Source organism: Pararge aegeria, chromosome 1 (genome assembly GCF_905163445.1).
Source record: "Pararge aegeria chromosome 1, ilParAegt1.1, whole genome shotgun sequence".
NCBI lineage: Eukaryota > Metazoa > Arthropoda > Insecta > Lepidoptera > Nymphalidae > Pararge > Pararge aegeria.
In genome coordinates this window covers 1,055,660-1,075,769 of record NC_053180.1, presented here as the reverse complement: position 1 = coordinate 1,075,769, position 20,110 = coordinate 1,055,660, and the positions used below count along the sequence as shown (strand labels likewise).

The window sequence follows — 20,110 nt, the reverse complement described above, 5'->3', positions numbered from 1 at the left end:
GAAAAGGGTTTGTGACACCTGTATTCTGATCCGTAATAACTAAAAGGAAAAAGGAGGTACCTAAACGTGACCTTGATACTCGATTGTCGTTCAAAAATATGACAAGCCACAGAATTCACTCGAAAAAATTCAAATCCCATTTGAACAATAAACGCAAAAACCTGAACATCATATCAGGGATCACGAGCCTTGTCGAAAACTACAAAAACGCAATTACGGGCCACGTCACTCGCACCCATTTGGGTTCTTCTAATAAATAAAAGGAGGCTGCGGTTGACAGGCGGGGGGCAGCCAGCGCCCCCGGGCCCGCGCCCCCAGGCCCATGCCCCCTGAAGGCTTAGAAGTATTGCCATGCTTTGGGAAAGGTTAAAACTCCATTGTTGATTTTTCATTAATGCAATAGAACTGTTGGACTGCCTAGTCGACTAATGGCTTAGTGTAGTGGTTGACCTCTCGGGCGCAGTGGTTAGAGCTGCGGTCTTATTAGGTGCAGGTCCCGGGTTGTTTCCCGGCAGAGACAATTTAGAAATTTTAAATTTCTGAATGCTCTTCTGAGGATAGATAACCAAACAGTAGATTAGGGATATGCGTATAATATGACTTCCATACTGCTAACATCTTATATGCTTTCTGAGTTCAACGCCGTAGATTCGATTCCCACAACTGGAATATGTTTGTTACTGGAATATGAATATGAATGTTTTTCAGTGGAATATTATTCATAAAACTATTCATCAGTTATCTCAGTACCCATAACACAAGCTACGTTTACTTTGGGACTAGATGGCGATGCGTGGATTGTCGTAGTATATTTATTTACACTGATGCATTCTCAGATCAGTTATCATCACGTTTAACTTTCGTGCCAAACGAAAGAACAACAAGTGGTTATACTAATTATAGCGTTTAAACCATTGATTTAATATGTAACTATGGTTATTTGTTACTACCATATCTGGGGAAACCTCTTATTAGTTGTAAGTCAACCAATTTGTTAACTATTTAGTGTTTACAACTGTTGGTTTTCCAATTAAAGAAAAATAAATCTGTTCAGTTTGAGGGAGTACCTCTATACATTAGTCTACCTGAAGAGATTTATTTGCGAGAAATCATTTTAAAATAAGCTAAAAAAACTGTTTAAATTTCATATAAACGCGACACCTTTGAATAAGTAAAAGCACATAGTAAAAGCTGTTATTAGTTTAAACTGCTAGTTTTGTATCACACTAAATTGATAATACAGAATAATTCGGAATTCTTAAATCTGGACCTGACCTGGGAATCGACTTATTACCTCCTGATTCACAGTCAAACCGATTGGCGTAGTGGGCCTTGCTTTCTGAGCTCAAGGCTGTGGGTTCGACTCCCACAACTGGAAAACGTTTGTGTGATGAAAATGGATGTTTTTCAGTGTTTGCATTGTATAAGTATTTACGTGTATTATTCATAAATAATTCGTCAGTTATCTTAGTACCCATAACACAAGCTACGCTTACTTTATTGCTAGATGGCGACCATTGGTGTGCACAGGGTTTCTGACCGGGGTAGGCATAAAGCTAAAGGAAATTAAAAAATTCCCCTCCTAAGCGACCTATGTAAAAAAAATTAGGGTAGGCAGTGCATTTGTGTTTACATGAATAGCACGCCACTGATGGCGACGTATGTATTGTCGTAATCCTGATCACTTATTCACTGTGGTACAAGACCGCAACCGTAACGCACTTATTTCGCCATTCATCAATACAATATTCGAAATCAACTTATTATAATTACGATCTTCAAAGGCCTCAGTGGCAGCGCAGGGTGTCGAGAACAGCTGTGCACTCCCCCCTCTCTGTCTAAAACAGCACCTCTATTTATTTGCGTGATGTTAAATTTATTGAAGATCTACAAACTACCGATGTAGTTCATTTTAAAGTCAACATAAAATAACAATAAGTTATTGTATATAAACATATTTGTCTGTGCAAAGGAAATCATTGTGAGGAAACCTGTATTTTTTTTATTGCTCTACATGTTAGCCCTTGACTGCAATCCCACCTGATGGGTAATGATGATGCAGTCTGAGATGGTAGCGGGCTAATCAGTTAGGGAGTGTGGTAGTCATAACCCTTATCGGTTTCTACGAGACATCGCACCGTAACACTAATCCGCTTAGCGGTACGTCTTTGTCGGTAGGGTGGTAACTAACTACGGTCTAAGTCTCCCACCAGACCAGACCAGACAAAAATTCGGAAATCATAAATTCATTTATTTATTCATTTATTCAGAATATTGGTAAGGGCACAGAATTGACACAATAAACATGGTGCCACGATAACTGTTGCAGTAGTATAAACTGTGTCGCAACAATTAACGCCCCCCTCCAACAATAAATGTATAGCACCAATAAGACAAAAGTAGAACACAGTAAATGCCAATAAAAAAAAAAAAAAAAATGAATGAACATGAAATGTAAATGAAATTTGTTAAAATATTAGTCAGTTTATAAAGTGTTGGGAATCCTGAAGTAAGATTACAAATAAAACCAGGGTCTCAGCTCCCCAGGGGTAGGGTAACTAGCCACGGCCAACGCCTCCCACAAGACCAGACCAGAAACCAGAAATTACAAATTCTCAATTGCCCTTCCCCGGGAATCGAAGCCGGGCATCCTACTTAAGTTCACAGCGCTCACCGCTGCTCGAGGGAGGTCGTCTACGGTAGGTGTGCTTGACCGTATTCTTTAAATGTAACAGAACGGCTAGCATGGACAGGAGACCATTTTCTCCCCGAGGATACGATAAAGACGTTCGATTGGCGCAGTGGGCAGCGGTCCTGCTTTCTGAGTCCAAGGCTATGGGTTCGATTCCCACAACTGGAAAATGTTTGTGTGAAGAACATGAATGTTTTTCAGTGTCTGGGTGTTTATCTGTATATTATAAGTATTTATGTATATTATTTATAGAAAATATTTATCAGTCATCTTAGCACACAAGCTACGCTTACTTTGGTGCTAGATGGCGCTGTGTGTATTGTCGTAGTATATTTATTTATTTATTTAAAAATGTATCTTCTGCCACAGCGTTACGAACTCTCAGAGCATTGGCTCACAAGTGGAAATAATATCCAAATAATATGTGTGTAACTATAAACGGGGATAAACTTCTCATGGTCCCATGCTTTAGCAGGTGGACACGTTTAATAGTTTTAAATGACAATGTTAGATGGTGATAACAAAAAAAAACAACAACCTGTTAAGTTTTTTGTGGGCTTCTTCTTAGACTAGGGCGCGTTTGGAACCCTCGTAGCTTTAGTTTTAAGTTGACGAATTTAGTTATCGCCATCAACTCACTTCTATGTCATATTTTACATGTATTATACGCATCAAAAGTGCCATCTATTTGCCAGTTTGAATAAAGAAATTTTTGACTTTGACTTTGAATTATATCCCTTGTCAGGGGGTATAATCGGGGGATATCATTTTTGTCTCCAGCTGCCCGTGCTGCAATTTCAATAATCCAATTCAAAAGCACGGGCAGGTTCGGGCGGCGCTAATTGAAAAAATGAAGCATAAAAATCCACATTAGCAGTGGCTAAGTGCTATAATATTATACGATTTCCTAAATGAAAATCCATATAACACAGCAGTCGGTGGCATATGGTGGCGCTCGCGGACCTGCTAATGCTGGATGAGGCTTGAGCGTACTTACTTTTTTTTTTAAATTGGTGTTACATTTAAATACACAAATGCACTTCAATTAAACCAAACCAGTTGGATCACCGGTTGGCGCTCTTAAACGTAACATAAAAAAAAATACATATAAATTCTTTATTTCACACAATTAAGGTATAACGATAATAAATATTGAAAACAGAAATACAAGAAAAATAATTAATACGTAAAAGCAGTCTTATCGCTTTAAGCGATCTCCTACAGACAACGCTTAATGAAACAATAAAATTAATGATTATGTTAACGGGTTAGTGCAATGTGTTAAAAATATGTCATAACATAAACTGCATCAACTACATACAACAATAATACATAATAATACAAAAAATACATTAAGAGGCAAACACGGTTTTGTCTTTGTAAAGTCTCGTACGGTGTGATGTCTTTTTTTCTTTAAACGATTCCTACAATTTTTTACAAATACAGAGTGTTTTGTTTCTACGGACGTTTTGCAATTGTGCGTTGTGACTTGTGAAACCCATAAACAAACATCTGGAGATGACCCGAACTGGTATCGCTTTGAAACAGGGAAAGCGATACTTTTATACATGATCTGTGTGGTATTGCATTTATATTCCTTCCGTTTGTTCGTTTGTTAACACCCTTTTTGTCAGTAACAGCCCGAGACGTCGATACTTAAACTAACTTATACTAAAGCTAAAGTTCTCTTACAATTTATCTCATTGTATAAAATATTAAACCAACCAGTTCACTTAATTTAAATGCTTATGCAAGAGCTTTTGAGTTTTGAAAGCGTATCAACATCATTATCATCAAATCAAACGATTGACGTCCACTGCTGCAAATAGGTATTTTGTAGGGAGTTCCAAAATCTACGTCCCTAATGGGCCGCTTGTTTCCAGCGGCTCCCGGCGCTCTTACCTTGCGCAGGAGATATGCAGATATCACAAATTTATTTCCTTTAATAGTAAGTCAAGTTGTTAATAACAGGTTTTTTTTTATAAAGAGTAGGTAATATTTTGTTTCACAGAGACTATGTTATTATAAATATAATGTGATGCTTCTGTAAATAATCCTGTTTTTTATTTAATTTTTAGTAAGCGATTGGAGTGTTCTGAGTATATATAGGTCATGATTCTGAGCTTCTCGCTCTCAATACCAGAGTAGGAATTCCAAATAAATTGAATTGGTAACTTTTTTGTCCAAAAGAGGAGTGTAAGTACCCCTTCTAGAGAACCTCACTCCAGTGTCGACATTCATTAAAATTTGCCAAACCCGCGCGCCCGTCGTCCACACCTGACGCCCGGCTCCAAACGAACTGTGCCACACCGTCCATATTGTTTTGCCCCAAATACATTGCCGCTCCACAGTGCAGCAGCTGGAAATGCCGCCGCACAAAACCGTTAATATATAGGCTACATTGCGACAACATTGTAACAGCTGTAATTTGTATACGCCGCTGTGCTGGCACTGCGTAATCTGATTTGTTACAACAAACTTCGGCAATACATTACGTGTTTGTTGTTATTAAACTTAACATTTTTTATGGCGAGCGGGCAATGGACAGCGAAAAATAGAAACGTGCGAATATAGCTTATTGCCCGGAGTTACATAATAGTTTTTCTCTTAGGTAGCAGGTGGTATAAATCTGGCAGTTATTGATGGGGTACTGAACTTAAGCTTGAATGAAAGGTTTTTTACAGGAATGTATTACTGAAAGGTCGTAAACTGGCTGTGTTTTCTCATCCGGCGCTTTAATTTGTGAAAAGTAAGGATTTTAGAGCACTTTACAGTCACTATTCCCAGACACATGTAGCTTGCGTCTTGTGCAACTAGCTTGTAACAGTAATAACATTCTTCTTCTGCTTTAGGTGTTTCCTTACGAAGGTTTGCTCTTTAAGGCTATCTCTATTTTGGACACCGCTGCTCTAAATAACGATTTTGTGCTCTTTCCAAACCATTGTCGTAGGTTTTGAGCGACGCATAAAACATTTTCCATTTATTTTGTGGAAACTTGGACTCCCTTGGCCATATTGTGATGCTAATGTAAATAAATAAATATACTACGACAATACGGTCATCCAGCCCCAAAGTAAGCGTAGATTGTGTTATGGGTACTAAGATGACTGAATAATTTTATGAATAATTTACATAAATACTTATAAAATACAAATAAACACCCGGACAATGAAAAATATTCATATTTATCACACACAAATTTTCCAGTTGTGGGAATCGTATCCACTGCCTTGGACTCACTGAAAGCAGGGCCAATGCACCAGTTGGCCGTCAAACTGTTAGTAATCCTATTTGTTTAAATTTTTCACAAAGGAAAGAAAATGGTCGGGCTTTCTTCGGTCTGCCACTTGACATTGTATGGATGGGTATATGCTTTTACAACATGATACCATAGGTATTCTTAGATATACCTTTACCTAAGTTAAAACAATACTTATATGAAAACACATTTAACCAATCGTGGTTACTATACGATTGATGTATGCCTTAACGACAAGGCTGCTTGGAAGCAGGCTCTCAACTCTCACAAAACAGAAAAATTCCAAAGATTGTTAAGCTATAAAATGATGTTGGAAAACAGCAATCTGCTGAGTTTCTTGCCGGCTCTTCTCAGTGAAATCCGCCTTCCGAACCGGTGGTAGAGTCACTACAACAGACTGACTTGAAGTGCTTTTAAACTAGGCCTTCTTGAAATAAATGAATTAAGATTTTTTTTGTAATTTTGATAATTTGAAGAAGTTCTTATTGGTGTTCCGGATTACATGTCCAAAATATTTTATTCATATATAATGTTTATATCTTATTTATTGTGCCACCTACCTCTTTTCTTTTACGCCTTTGGTTGCCTGCAAGAGATCGCTATGTAGCGATAAGGCCACTCTCAGACAAGTCCGCTTGCACCACTGCGCCAGAGGTTATTAAAGTGTTGCGAGTCCTTTATATTGAGTAGCAGAGATGTTCTGCGGAGATGACACAGGTGGTGTTTCCCACGAGTATGAAAGTTAGGGAAGGGCATCGTTAGTTAACATATCGATGTTCACCATCGATGTGATTATAATATCGATCCATATATTACTGAATACATCGATCTGTATAGAAAAATGTTGTACTTTCACATACTACAAATTCAGAATAAACATTAATAGTCATCCCGAAGTGAAATAATTTAGGTTTTTTCCTAATTGGTCCGATTATTGGTTAGTTTGGATTATTGGTCGATTGGTGCAGTGGCCAGCGACCCTGCTTTCTGAGACCAAGGCCCAACGATTCCAACAACTGGAAAAAATTTCTGTGATGAACATGAATGTTTTGTGTGTTTATCTGTATTTTATAAGTATTTAATATTTACATCTATTATTCATAAAATATTCATCAGTCATCTTAGTACCCATAGTACAAGCTACGCTTACTTTGGGGCTAGATGGCGATGTGAGTATTGTCGTAGTATACTTATCTGTTTATTTATGTCTAAAAAAATTATAGTGTATTTATGGCTCGGAGTCATTTACCTCGATAAGTGTGTATGTACAATCTCGCTTTTTCTCTACATTTCTACCACAAAACAGTGTGACCACGTGACTGGTTGACTTCCGTTTGAGATAGAAAGCTCTGACGCGTTGATCACCCTTCCGGCATATAAAGCTAGAGTGAACAAACTGCTATAGCTCGTAGCACCCTTCCGAATTCTTTAGCTCCTTAGAAATAGGAAAGAGTTGAAAGAATCTTTCTAAGCAAGAGTAATCCAACCTAGATATGAACTAGCTTTGTTCAGGCATATCGTATAGAAAAATCGGAAAATAAATTTTCAGATTTTTCCTGTTGAGGTAGATAATATCGATCATAGTAATGAAAATATCGATGTTCTTGGAAAATCCGTCGACCCTCAACCCTAATGCAAATGTTGTTGACATTCCCCCTCGCCCCTGCACTCCGCAACCCGCCTCCGCTTCGCCGGTTTATATAATGTTAAATACATCTAGGGGTACAAGCTATTCCAAGTTAAAAGTGCGTACTTCCCTTTGAAATTTTCCATTATAATATTGCGAGATAGTGATAACAAAAGGAATACCCACTTAGTCTGTTGTGAACTACTTTTAATACTCTTGGACGCACTTCAAACCTGTACCTTTAGTTTTGAGTTGACAAATAGGTATAATTACTTGTCGTAATCTTAGGAACGTAATGTTTAACGTAGTATAAAGGATTACGTAAACGATAAAAAATGCTTGGATGTGAACTATTGCTCTAACCAGGTTACTTCTTAAATATTTTCAAATGACAATGTGAGATGGTGACAACAAAAAAACACCCAGCTAAGTTTGTTTTTCTTAGACCAGGGCGCCTTTGGAAGCTACGAGGGTAGCTTTAGTTTTAAGTTTACAAATTCAAATTATGTAAGTCCCGAATAAGTAAAGAATTAAAAAAAAATGTAGTTATCGCCATCACTACTCACTACTATGTACACATTTTGTATATAAAAACATTTTGTGCCTATTTGAATAAAGAAATATTTGACTTTGGCTTTTGCCTTAGTTTCTACGTTATATTTTTCTTCTCTCTCATGTAAAAAAGTACTTATCTAAACGTGACCTTGAAGTACCAACCAAACCAAAAAATTAATAGGCCGCGATGCACATGTAGAAACGACCGTGTTATGATGGACTTCCTTGTTGACGACTTCCTGGTGCAGTGGTCTTGTATGTGGAGGTCCCTAGGAGATTAATAGAAGATCTTTGTTATTCAATAGCGGTTTTTAAACATTTTATAGTTAACTACTTGCTTTCAGCTTATAGCTTTTAGATTTCTAGAAAAATTCAATTTCTCAGTAGCCGGGTTTTTGAACGTAATTGTATTTATCGCCCTAACTACCAGGCTAGGATCAACGGTAGGTATGTTCGTTTAATATATTAATTGCCCTAAAGACAACAAAGTGTGTGTTTTATCAGCAAACATATAAATCCCGGGCCGCAGATGCCGTGTCCAGGCCGCGCGAGTACGCTGTACGTAAACATATATATTGTGGATAATGGCGGATTTTGTGCCAGGAGTGCCCCGTGCCCTGGAAACCATTAGCCATTCATTTATCAACCGACTTCCAAAATGAGGAGTTATACAATTGTATCAATCTTAATAAGTTGAAACTTGGTACCAAATGTCAACATATAGAAAAATCCTAATATAAAATAAAATCACATGAACGATATAATATGCTCTATAACGTTCGGAAGTATCTACTATATTAAAAAATAAATTCTATTTTGTTGATATGAATTGCAAATTAAATTAATAAAAAAATATATCCCGCTAAAACGCTCGCCGGGTGTTACGTCATAGGCAAATGAAATCTTTAGTACGACCTTTTTTAATAGCTAGGCTAGCTAGGTAATCAAGTTATGATACCAAAAACTTAGCAACTGATGGTATGAAATCGGAAAATACTTGATATAGCAGAGATGCTCGAAGTTGAAGCGGTACAAATTTATGTTTATATAGACGTGACGTCATAATTTTGAATTCGGCGTTCCACCTGCCATAGCGGATCGTAGCTTTAGTTTTAAGTTAACAAATGTAGTTCCTACCAAAAAAAAATAACATATATCTATGTATGAACGCCTAATTGGCGCAGTGGGCAGCCACCCTGCTTTTTGAGTCCAAGGCCGTGTGTTCGATTTGAAAAATGTTTGAGTGGTGAACATGTATATATATTATGAGTATTATATGTATTCTTCATAAAAACAATATTCGTCAGTCATGTTAGTTCCCATAACACTAGCTAAGTTTAATTACTTACTTTTGAGTTTGAATTAGAATTGCACACCCGTATTTTTCCACCCGCATTACCCGAAGCGTCCTTTCTCAATAGACAAACTGATTTACCTAATAGGTACACAGACAAATAATTGTTTTAATTTGACTGGCATTTCTTTAAATAAGCTTGTGATACATAAAAAAACTTCTCAGCTGTTTATAGCTTAGGCAGTTGTTTTGGGAGAAATTATGTGGTAAATTTTTCATAACTATCTGATCTACGCTAGCGTTTAATAACTTTCTTTACAAATCCCGTGGGAACCTTTAGTTTCCTGGGATAAAAAGTTAAAACCTATGTTACTCCCCTTCCTTTAAACTACCTCCATGCCTGCTCCATACAAATAATTCCTCGGTTGACCAAAATGGCCAAAATTTGATACGTAGTGTTAGGGCAGAATGACTATGTAAAGGCATGGATGCAAGTAAATAAATAAATAAATAATGGCTTCACACATTTTTAAGAACATTTCTTAAATATAGTTCAACCGGTATATACCACGATAATATTTGGGGATTTATCGATATTTCTAGGGTAGTCAGATTCTTTGCCGCACGTCTGCTTGCCCTGGGAGGCGGCGGGTAGTTATTGGGCTAGCTACACGTCCCTATATGAGTCTCCTTACTGTCGAGGGGGGGTCAAACTGTCCTGATGCCCTCCTCCTCAGCGTATTAGCCCTGGCAATCAGTTGGGGTTGTTGGTAGACGTCTGGAAAGCATACAACGGGTTCCCCGGACGTCCAATAAAGCCAACGAGAGGGACATGCCGTGGTGGTTTTTAGTCCGGGTAAACGAGTCCCACATAACCTCTGTCCTGCCCAAAAGAACAGAGGTAGCCATAAAGCTTTTCCACCACGACAAAAAAAAAAAGGGTAGTCAGATTCTGCTCGTGACATCCAACTTGACATATCGTACCTCCGCAGTCCCGTCGTGACCACGATCCATGCAACTAGGTTGAAATATCCCCCGTATGACCACAGGGTCATGTACGGGAGCTATGGTCATACGCTCGACCGTAACAATAGGAAGATCTTCCTCCGAGCGGATGATCGTGTTCGGGGACTGAGGTCCGAACATTAATTTTTGGAAGTTGTATATATAGGCATTCTTCGTTAACACTTCGCTGCCGCGATACAGGATTTTTGTAGCGCCATCTAGTTCTGTAATGTGGAGACCGCTACAACCCGTTGAACTATATTTAACAAATTATGATTAACCACGAAAATCTTAGTTTAAAATCTTTAAGAACATTATGGAGGGCTCTCAGGCATGCAGGTTTCCTCACGCCATTTACCTTCATCCTTTAAAGTAAGTGATCTTGTTTATAACGCACGTAGCTACTATAAGTTAGCGATGCATGCGCGAAGTCACTCACCACTGGGCTATTACTGTTTCCATACTCAAAATGTATTACCAAAATTTGTATTGCCCCATTAAGTAATTCTAAGCGCACACACCGTCCGTCGCGCAAATCCGTAATTATCCCGTATTTATGCGTGTTTACGCGCGCGGCCAGGGGCGTCAGCTGCGGCCCGCACCGCTCTCTGTTTGCTTGTTTGTTAAAGCGCATTTTAACGGACTTAACGCTACGTTACTTGGTTCTTGCGATAAAACATACGTGTGTACAAACAAACATGCTGTAGCCAATTGTATAATGCGCAGCAACAACGATATTTTTTTCCTTTTTCTTGCCTTAAACACTAACCTTTGTCAGCAATGTCACCTGCTAGCTTAGATAATTATAATAGATATAGATATCAATTGTCTCGCTCTATCTCATAGAAATAGGACGAGAAAGACATAATTACTAGTTTCTCATGGTGAGACGAATTAGTGTAAGATGGTAGCCAGCCAACCTATTAGGGGCATTTTTAAAAATTCTTATTGTAATACGTGTGTATAAAGTACGTAAAGTAACGCCCTGTGCCAATGTAAGGTGCAGCACCCTAGCCCCAACCCCCCCTTTAACAGCGAAGGAAAACATCGTGAGGAAACCTGCATACCTGACAGTTCTCCATAATATTCTCAAAGGTGTGTGAAGTCCACCAATCAGCACAGAGCCAGCGTGGTGGACCTTGGCCCCTTCCCGCTATGGGAGGAGACCCGTGCCCATAGTGGGCCAGTAAAAGGTTGATTAATGATGATGATACGCCCTACAGATCGGAACACTGCTATGTTGCTTTGTGAAAGAAAAAAGGACCGCGGTAGCACTTTCTCGGACGAGCTCTGTCAAAAATAGCTCTACTCATCTTTAATATCTACCCATTTCCGACCCATTACAGGGCAAGGATGTCCTTTTAGAACAAGAAGGGCTTAGGCCCGGCGTCCACCACGCTGGCCAAATGCGGATCGGTGGACTTCCGAAACATTCAGCCATGCAGGTTTTCTCACGATATTTTCCGTCACCGTTAAAGCAACTTAAATTGCTTAAGTCACAAACGCACATAACTCCGAAAAGTTCAACGTGCATGCCGGGGATTGAACTTGGTCTCATCGATAAGAGGCCGAAGCCTTACCCTCTAGGCTATATCACCGCTTCAACTTGAAAAACTACTTCATAAAAAGTATTTCACCGAAGTAAATTCTGGAATCTCGCTTTACTTGGTCTGTTATTTAACACACCGCAAACGTCACATCCGTTACCAAAGTTGTAGATCTTACTCCCAGTTTCATAATAGACAATACAGTATATTGATATCAGTGGTCGCCAACTGTCGCCCGCATTAATATAGAAAAGATTCTCGCCAGATGGTGCCCCCTGGCGCAATCGATAGGCATTTGCTTAAAATTGTATATAAAACTTTGATTCTCCGCTCCACTAAACTCAAAATTGTTTTAGTTTTACTGCGCAGAAAATAAAGTTAGTTTGTATGTACACAGAGCTTTTTGCACTTAATATCTAATACAACGACTGCTCGGTTGAATGGTTAGCATGCTCAGCTTACGGATAACGCTTTCCTGGGTTTGAAACCCGGATTACGTGTTAGCATATTCATATAAAAAAATCCAATTTACTAAGTCCGGGTGTTGTCAGTACCAGCACGGAGATAATTGTCAGTGTCCTGTGTCTCGGAGAGCACGTTAAGCAATCACATCAGTCCCGGTTTTTATCACTAACTTGAGATAAAAGTCGTTAAAGCCCACCAAACCGCACTGGGCCAGCGTGGTGGACTACGGCCTTAACTCCACCTAACTTTCGTAGGAGACCCGTGCTCTATAGTGGGCCGGTAAAGAGTTGATATGATGATGATGGGGAGGTATAATTAAAACCATACAACTACCCCCGTAACCCCATACAACTGTACCCAACTACGCAAGTAAGGTCGACTCAAACATAAACCATCTTCCGTTGCACGTATTACGTGCCCAATGACGTGCGTGTACACACACTAAATATTCCAAGTGGGTGCGCCGCGCCCGCAACGCACATGGCCTTCTGCACCGCATTACGTTATGTCTGACGAGTCTGTGTAATGTATTGGCTGCGAACGAATGCCCCAGGTGCGTTTCACCATTCCCACGTGCGTTAAAGGCCAGATAAATAATGTTCAGGACCTAACACTTTATGGGCCTTATTAATGGTGGCATAACGACGGAATAAGACAGAGAACTAAAGTAACTGAAGCGCTAAAACACGATTAGTTTCAATCGGCTTGTCGTATCCCGCGCAACGCAGATAAGGGGTTGGCAATTATTAATAAATTAGCTTAATAAATAAACATAAATTTGCTCGCAAATATGGTTGGATATGTAGAACCTATCTAGAGACATCATATATCACAAGATTACTCGCCATAGAAGTAGTTACGAACCTTATTCGCGAGGGACCGACTAATGAGAGATATGTAGATCATGTACTATGTTATAATTTTAATTAGTGTTTTTAAATGCATATAAGAATGTTCGAAACCGACAGAAGTTGAACCTGCGACTTTAACCAATTAAGCAATCGGTCAGTCTTATAGCGACTGTAGCGCCATCTATTAAGAACCTTTTTCAAAGGGCCATAATACAATGCCAACGTTTTTTGCTCCAAATTACCGCTGCCGGAATCGAACCCGGAACCTTCCACTGTATACCACGGTCACCACTGCGCCAGGGAGATCGGCAAATTTAACTCGCCAAATACAATAGTCTTATTTATTTATTAAGAGCTAGTACTAACAACATGCATAATACACGTTTTTAAACATAGCACACGCACAAAAACATGCACTGATATGCACATCAATTACAAGTGCACATAGCATTGACAAAGCGTCATGTAACATGTAAAATTTAACTCACCGATAAGGTATTCGGTGAGTTTTTTCCTAAAAGCTGTGGGTCAGTCATGGAAATTATCGATGTCAGGTATCTTTTTGGATAACTTCGTGTATTTCGCACATATACGTATAATAAAAAAAAAAAAAAGTTCATTTATTTCAAGTAGGCCTAATATAAGCACTTTTGGAACGTACAGTCTGCCGGTGTGTTGTGACTCTACCACCGGTTCGGAAGGCGAATCTACCGAGAAGAAGCCGGCAAGAAACTCAGCAGTTGCTCTTTTCCAATATCAACAATTTACATTTTACATTTTATAATTAGATATAGGTGCTTGTTTTCTGAGATGGGATATAGTAACGGGTATATGAAAAAAAAAATTGTGGATTGGCAAATCTTAGGGCCGCTCTTTAATATTTTAATCCCAACATTTGGCGCCATATAAACTGACCGTGCGATCGGGTTATTTATATCGCCTGATACCGCTACACTGTCTATGCGCGGCCGATTCAGCTTTCGACTTTAATGAATCGCTGCATCACATTCATGCGCGTGCTAAAAAAATATAGAGAAATGAAGGGCCCAGGTATTCAGATATTCACTTCAATACCAACAATGTTCAGGATGGCACTTAGATCTTTCATTAATTAACAGTATTATTGAAGCTAAATACCTAGTTTCTCATATTAAAGTATTCATTTTATAAAAGACATCATTAAAGCCCACCAACCTGCTTTAGAGCAGTGTTGTGGGTCGGTACTAGATAAACCTGACTTCCCAAGGAGTGAAATAAAACAACTAGACTGACTCTAATACTGTATATTAGGCTTCTCTATAATTCATATTACTTGTTACCTTCAAATGACTCTACTACCAGTTCGGAATGCTGTCTTCGGCAGAGAAGACCACTGGCAAGAAACTCTACCGTTGCTCTTTTATTCAATCAATTAAAACAACTTATAAACACAATTACAACATCATATGTAATAACGCTAGGCCCTTTGATACAAGACATATTTTAAGACAGTTAAAACATAACTACTATGATCACTTATAACATCAGGACTTTTGGAACAAGTTGTTTGTATAGAGCAACCTCTGCTACATAAACTGTGTGTGTAAAATAATGCTAGGGCTCCATATATGATACCAATAAATAACCCAAAGGATGAGATATACTTATCTGATGCAACATCAGGTACAACCATAGTACCAACAACTTTTAACAACTTATCTCAACTCCATCACCAGTATATACAACTCTTGTTCCGCCACAACAGTATTTCGTTACGTTTATCGTTTCCATTATAAATCATCTATTCCCAATTTGTAACGTTCTATCCACAATACTTTACTTAATCTTCTATTCTCAATTCATTAATTTAAATCCGTCCTCCCTTTTCTTTGCCGCCAATCTAACTTGTCAAACTCGCGTCTCCCGCCATAGATCCTATACTTTTATTTGACAGTCTACTAAAGTCCATTATTCTATTTTCAATACATTATCAATGAGTATACAAACTATTATTTGTTGATATATTTAATATAATCATCGGGTTTATCATAGATAAAGTGCTGTAATTCCCTATTTCCTAACACGGCCATTCTGACAAGTACTTCGTTCTCGAAGTACATAGGGTTATTCTTTTTAGGTATATGTATTGTATCATAAGTCTTTAGGTTCAAAGAACATCCTTATAAGTACATCATCTTATGTACACCTCTATAAAATTAGTTCAAATGGTATATAAGCATAAAAAATCATCAAATCAGTTACATTCTGTATACACTTTTATCAATAAACTGTAAACAATATTTTCATCAAAATTCAACACCATTTAACAAATTATAACAATGTAATACCTCTACCAAAGTAAAAAAAAAAAAAATGATTAATTTTCAACAATGTAAATCAAAAATACTCATTTTCATTTATCTTGTACATTTTAACATGTACAATCACAATCCAAATATTTCCATCTCAATATAAATCTCAAACAATTTATCCATTTGCCTCCAGTCCAACTTTATCAAAATATACACATAATTGTATTTCTCCTCAATTCTGTTATTTGCATTGTTAGTCTCATTTAGTCACAGATGCAATAGGTACAGTCTAATAGTCAAACCAATATATACCAAAACACCAACACCCACTGGTGATATCAACAACATCATCACTCTCAAGTGATATCAATAACATCATCACCCACTGGTGATATCAACAACATCATCACTCTCAAGTGATATCAATAACATCATCACCCACTGGTGATATCAACAACAACATCACTCTCAAGTTATATCAATAACATCATCACCCACTGGTGATATCCACATCATCATCACTCTCAAGTGATATCAATAACATCATCACCCACTGGTGATATTCATATTTTTCCCACTGTCCAAGTCAAGTAATATATAAGATAAATATAAATAAATTAATATAAAAACGCTAAGATGGAATTATTTCTATTAGTTTACATCTTTTTTTTTTATCATCTCATAAAAGCCAAGGTATATATTCAATGTTTGTTCAATTGTTATTTCTATTATTCAATGTTTTTTTTTTTTTTTTTTTTTTTATTAACGATAGGCCAGCGTTTGACGACAATCATGCCCGTTAGAAAGCAATGATGAGGTCTAGGTTGGAGCACGCTTGCCTAGAAAAAGCCTATTCACTCTAGCCTTGAAGGTACCTAAATTATACGTGGCAGGAAACACAGTTACCGGGAGGGCGTTCCACATCTTAGCGGCACGTATCAGAAACGTGGATAAAAAACGTTTCGTGCGTGTTGATGGGATATCAACCACATAAGGATGCCACCGCTCTCGGTGTCTCGCTGTTCTGTGGTAAAACGGGGAAGGGGGAACAAGATTGTGAAGTTCCTGAGCACACTCACCGAAGTATATCCGGTAAAAAACCGATAAACAGGCAACATTGCGTCGGTGCTGGAGACTATGTAGTTTCGCCTGCGTTAACGAATTGTCGCCTATAATTCTCCTGGCGCGACGATCCACCGAATCCAAAGCTTCAAGTTGGTACTTGGCAGAGCCACCCCACAGGTGACTACAGTACTCCATGCAGGTTCGCACTTGAGCCTGGTACAGTGCGAGGCGTTGACCTGGCGTGAAGTACCGCCTAACCTTATTGAGGATACCAAGTTTTTTAGCTGCCACTTTGGCTTTGGACTCGATGCATTTGCCAAAATTGAGATTGGATGAGATGTTGACACCCAAGAGCTCAATATGGTCGCTAATTGGTACGGATACACCCCGGAAAGTGGGAGCCAAGGTGAAAGGGCTCTTTTTTGCGGAAAATAAACACGACTGCGTCTTGGCAGCATTGAACTTAACCAAATTGGCGTCACCCCAATCAGACACCTCTTTTAGAGTCAAGTTAATACGCTCCACCAAGGACTCTCTATGCTCAAGGATATCATTAGCACTGGCCCTAGGGCTGGACAAGTACCTCTCCGTAACGGTGCTGTCATCAGCGTACCCAAAAAGATTGGGATTCAAAAGATCGTTGATGTGTAGCAGAAAGAGAGTAGCGGAGAGGACAGATCCCTGAGGAACACCGGCATTGACAGCCATGAGGTTAGAAGAGTGGCCATCGACAACCACTCGAAAAGACCGTTCCCTCAAAAAATCAGATATCCAGCTGCAAAGGCCAGCAGGTATTCCGTAAGCAGAAAGCTTACTGAGAAGGCCGCCGTGCCAGACCCGATCAAAAGCCTTGGAGATATCCAGAGAGACAGCAAGTGCCTCACCGTGTTTCTCAATGGCTTCGCCCCATGTATGAGTGGCATACACTAGAAGATCACCAGTAGACCGGTTCTTACGGAAACCATACTGTCGGTCTGATATAAGATCGTTTCCTTCTAGGTATGAGAGGAGCTTGTTATTGAGTACACGTTCCATAGTTTTACAGAGTATGGACGTGATGGCAATAGGTCTGTAATTGGCCGGGTCCGCACGACTACCTTTCTTGGGTACTGGCTGCACATTCGCAATCTTCCAAGATTTTGGGACTTGAGCAGAATTTAGAGAGAGTCGAAACAAGCGTGTCAGCACAGGAGACAACTCAGAAGCACAGTTCCGCAGGACAACTGCAGATATACCATCTGGGCCACTGGCTTTACTCACGTCAAGGTTGCGAAGTGCTTTTAAGACCTCGTGCTGGTGTATATGGATCTCAGACATGACTGAGTCGCACGGTAGAAAGCGCGGTGGGGGGGTACTTCCAGCATCCAGACGCGAGTTTTCCGCAAACAGAGATGCAAGGAGATTTGCTTTTTCTGCTGCAGACACTGCCAATGACCCGTCAGGTTTCTGCAAGGGCGGCAGCGAAGAACGACAAAAGTTTGCCTCGACCGACTTCGCGAGTGACCAGAAAGCTTTACTACCACTGGGAAGAGCAGCTAGTTTACGTCCAATGCGATTGGTGCGGCCGAAGCGAGACTTTTTGAGGACCCGCTTGTAGGATTTGGCGGCAATATTGAATTCTTTTTTCTTATCCCTGACGTCCAAAGCCTTATGAGCACGAGCATCCGCCCAAGCTACAAACGCAGACTGTTTTCGTGCCTCTGCACTGGCACATTCAGCGTTGTACCACGGGGGAGTTTTGCCAGCTAGTGATACGTCAGAGAATGGTATGAAGAACTCCATTGCCTGACGTATCACGCCTGATATAGCTTTCTCACAGCTCGAAGGGTCTTTGGAAGAGAAACAAATTTGCCGCCAAGGATAGGATGCAAAGAAATGACGCATCTCATCCCAATCTGCCAACCTGTATCGCCACACTCGTCTCTTAACAGTGGAATCAGAGGCGGGAGGGTAGTAGTTTGATACAGACTTCACCAGACAGTGGTCGGAAGTACCTAAGGGAGCTGAAACTGACACCGAAAAACTGTCTGGGTCGGTTGTTAGCAGAAGGTCCAAACAATTGGGTGTATGACCGTTAACATCAGGTATCCGCGTGGCTACGTGAACGAGCTGAGAGAGATCTAACGATAATGCAAATTTGCGCGCCTCTCTCCCAGCATGATCGGTTTTCTGGTACGGGTATAGCCACTCTTGGTGGTGGGCATTAAAATCCCCCAGAAATACAAGCCTAGCAGTCGGATACCGACGCTGAACGGTATCTGCCCTTTCGCAGAGATAGTTGAACAGCTGAGTGGTCTCCTGGTCGCCGCTATGCGAACGATAGACGCACGCATAAATCGTACGCTCTAAACCCGTATCTACCAAGCACCACAGAACAGAGAAGTTTGGTACCTCCAAATTACGGAGACGTTGGCAGCAGATGTTGTCTCGAACGTACATGCAGACCCCTGCGCGAGGTTTAAAATTGTGCTCAAGCGAGTACCCGGGGTACTGCAGGTATCCTACATCTGCAGGACTGACTATTTGCGTCTCCGTAAGGAAAAGCATATGCGGCTTAGAGGTCTCAAGATGGTGATGAACCGCGTAGAGATTGGAGTGCAGTCCTCGAATGTTAGAGAGGTGCACTGTGAATGAGAGGTAGTGCAGCCGCTGTGTAACCTTACTTCTTTTTCTGTTACGCTTCATTATTATGTGGGGGTAGTGGATAGGTAGGGGAATTGGAAGTTGTACGAGATGCAGCATTTTAGATACCATGACCTTCGTCACCGCGACGCTGATGGTAGACTCGACTGGAGACCGCGGGGACGCCCGAACCCCCCTGGGAATCGCCATCGGGACCTCTCTCCGGTCGCCAACCGGCACGATGAAGGCCATCCCAGGATTTTTCGCGAGGTGGCGGGGCAGCCTTTCATAGGTGGCTAACCTACTAATTGGGCCCCCTACTACCTGCGGTCGGCCAGCGGTGCACCGTGCTTCGGATCCCGCTGCTCTCCAAATCGAGACGCCCGGCGCCATGACAACACGGATCAAAACCTATCATCAAATGCAGCACAACTGTACAAACCCATTTCCCCTCAATTAGCTACTACGAGCATCGCTCCGGAACACGACCAGTCGTATGACACAGTAAATCGTGACACATGGCAAATCATTTAGCGGCGCGGCTTTGCTCGCAGGGTGGTATTTCAAGCCACGGACCAAACCTACCACCTTTGTTTTTGTTGCTCATTTTGCACCACCCAGGGGCCACGTGTAGGGTAACGAGGGTTCCAACCTGTCTTTGGTAAAACCTACGGACGCGAGCAACTCTGACCCCCATGACCTCTGACCTCTTTATTTCAATCTAAACATCAATTAAACCACCTGTTTAACAGAATATAATCTAATTATTTATAATGCAACTAATATATTTTCCTTTGCAGCAGCAACATTATTTTGTTTATAATTGTATTTTATTTA

At 40.1% G+C, this 20,110-nt stretch overlaps 1 protein-coding gene across 1 annotated transcript; it reads right to left on the bottom strand.

Annotated features, from left to right (window-relative positions):
- Positions 1-4,901: 4,901 nt before the first annotated feature.
- Positions 4,902-19,666, bottom strand: LOC120625207. Its single transcript, XM_039892235.1, has 2 exons — positions 17,912-19,666; positions 4,902-5,051 (listed from the first exon to the last, which is right to left on the bottom strand). Exons 1-2 carry the CDS (start codon positions 19,664-19,666, stop codon positions 4,902-4,904), a joined length of 1,905 nt encoding a protein of 634 aa, XP_039748169.1.
- Between the last annotated feature and the right edge of the window lie 444 nt (positions 19,667-20,110).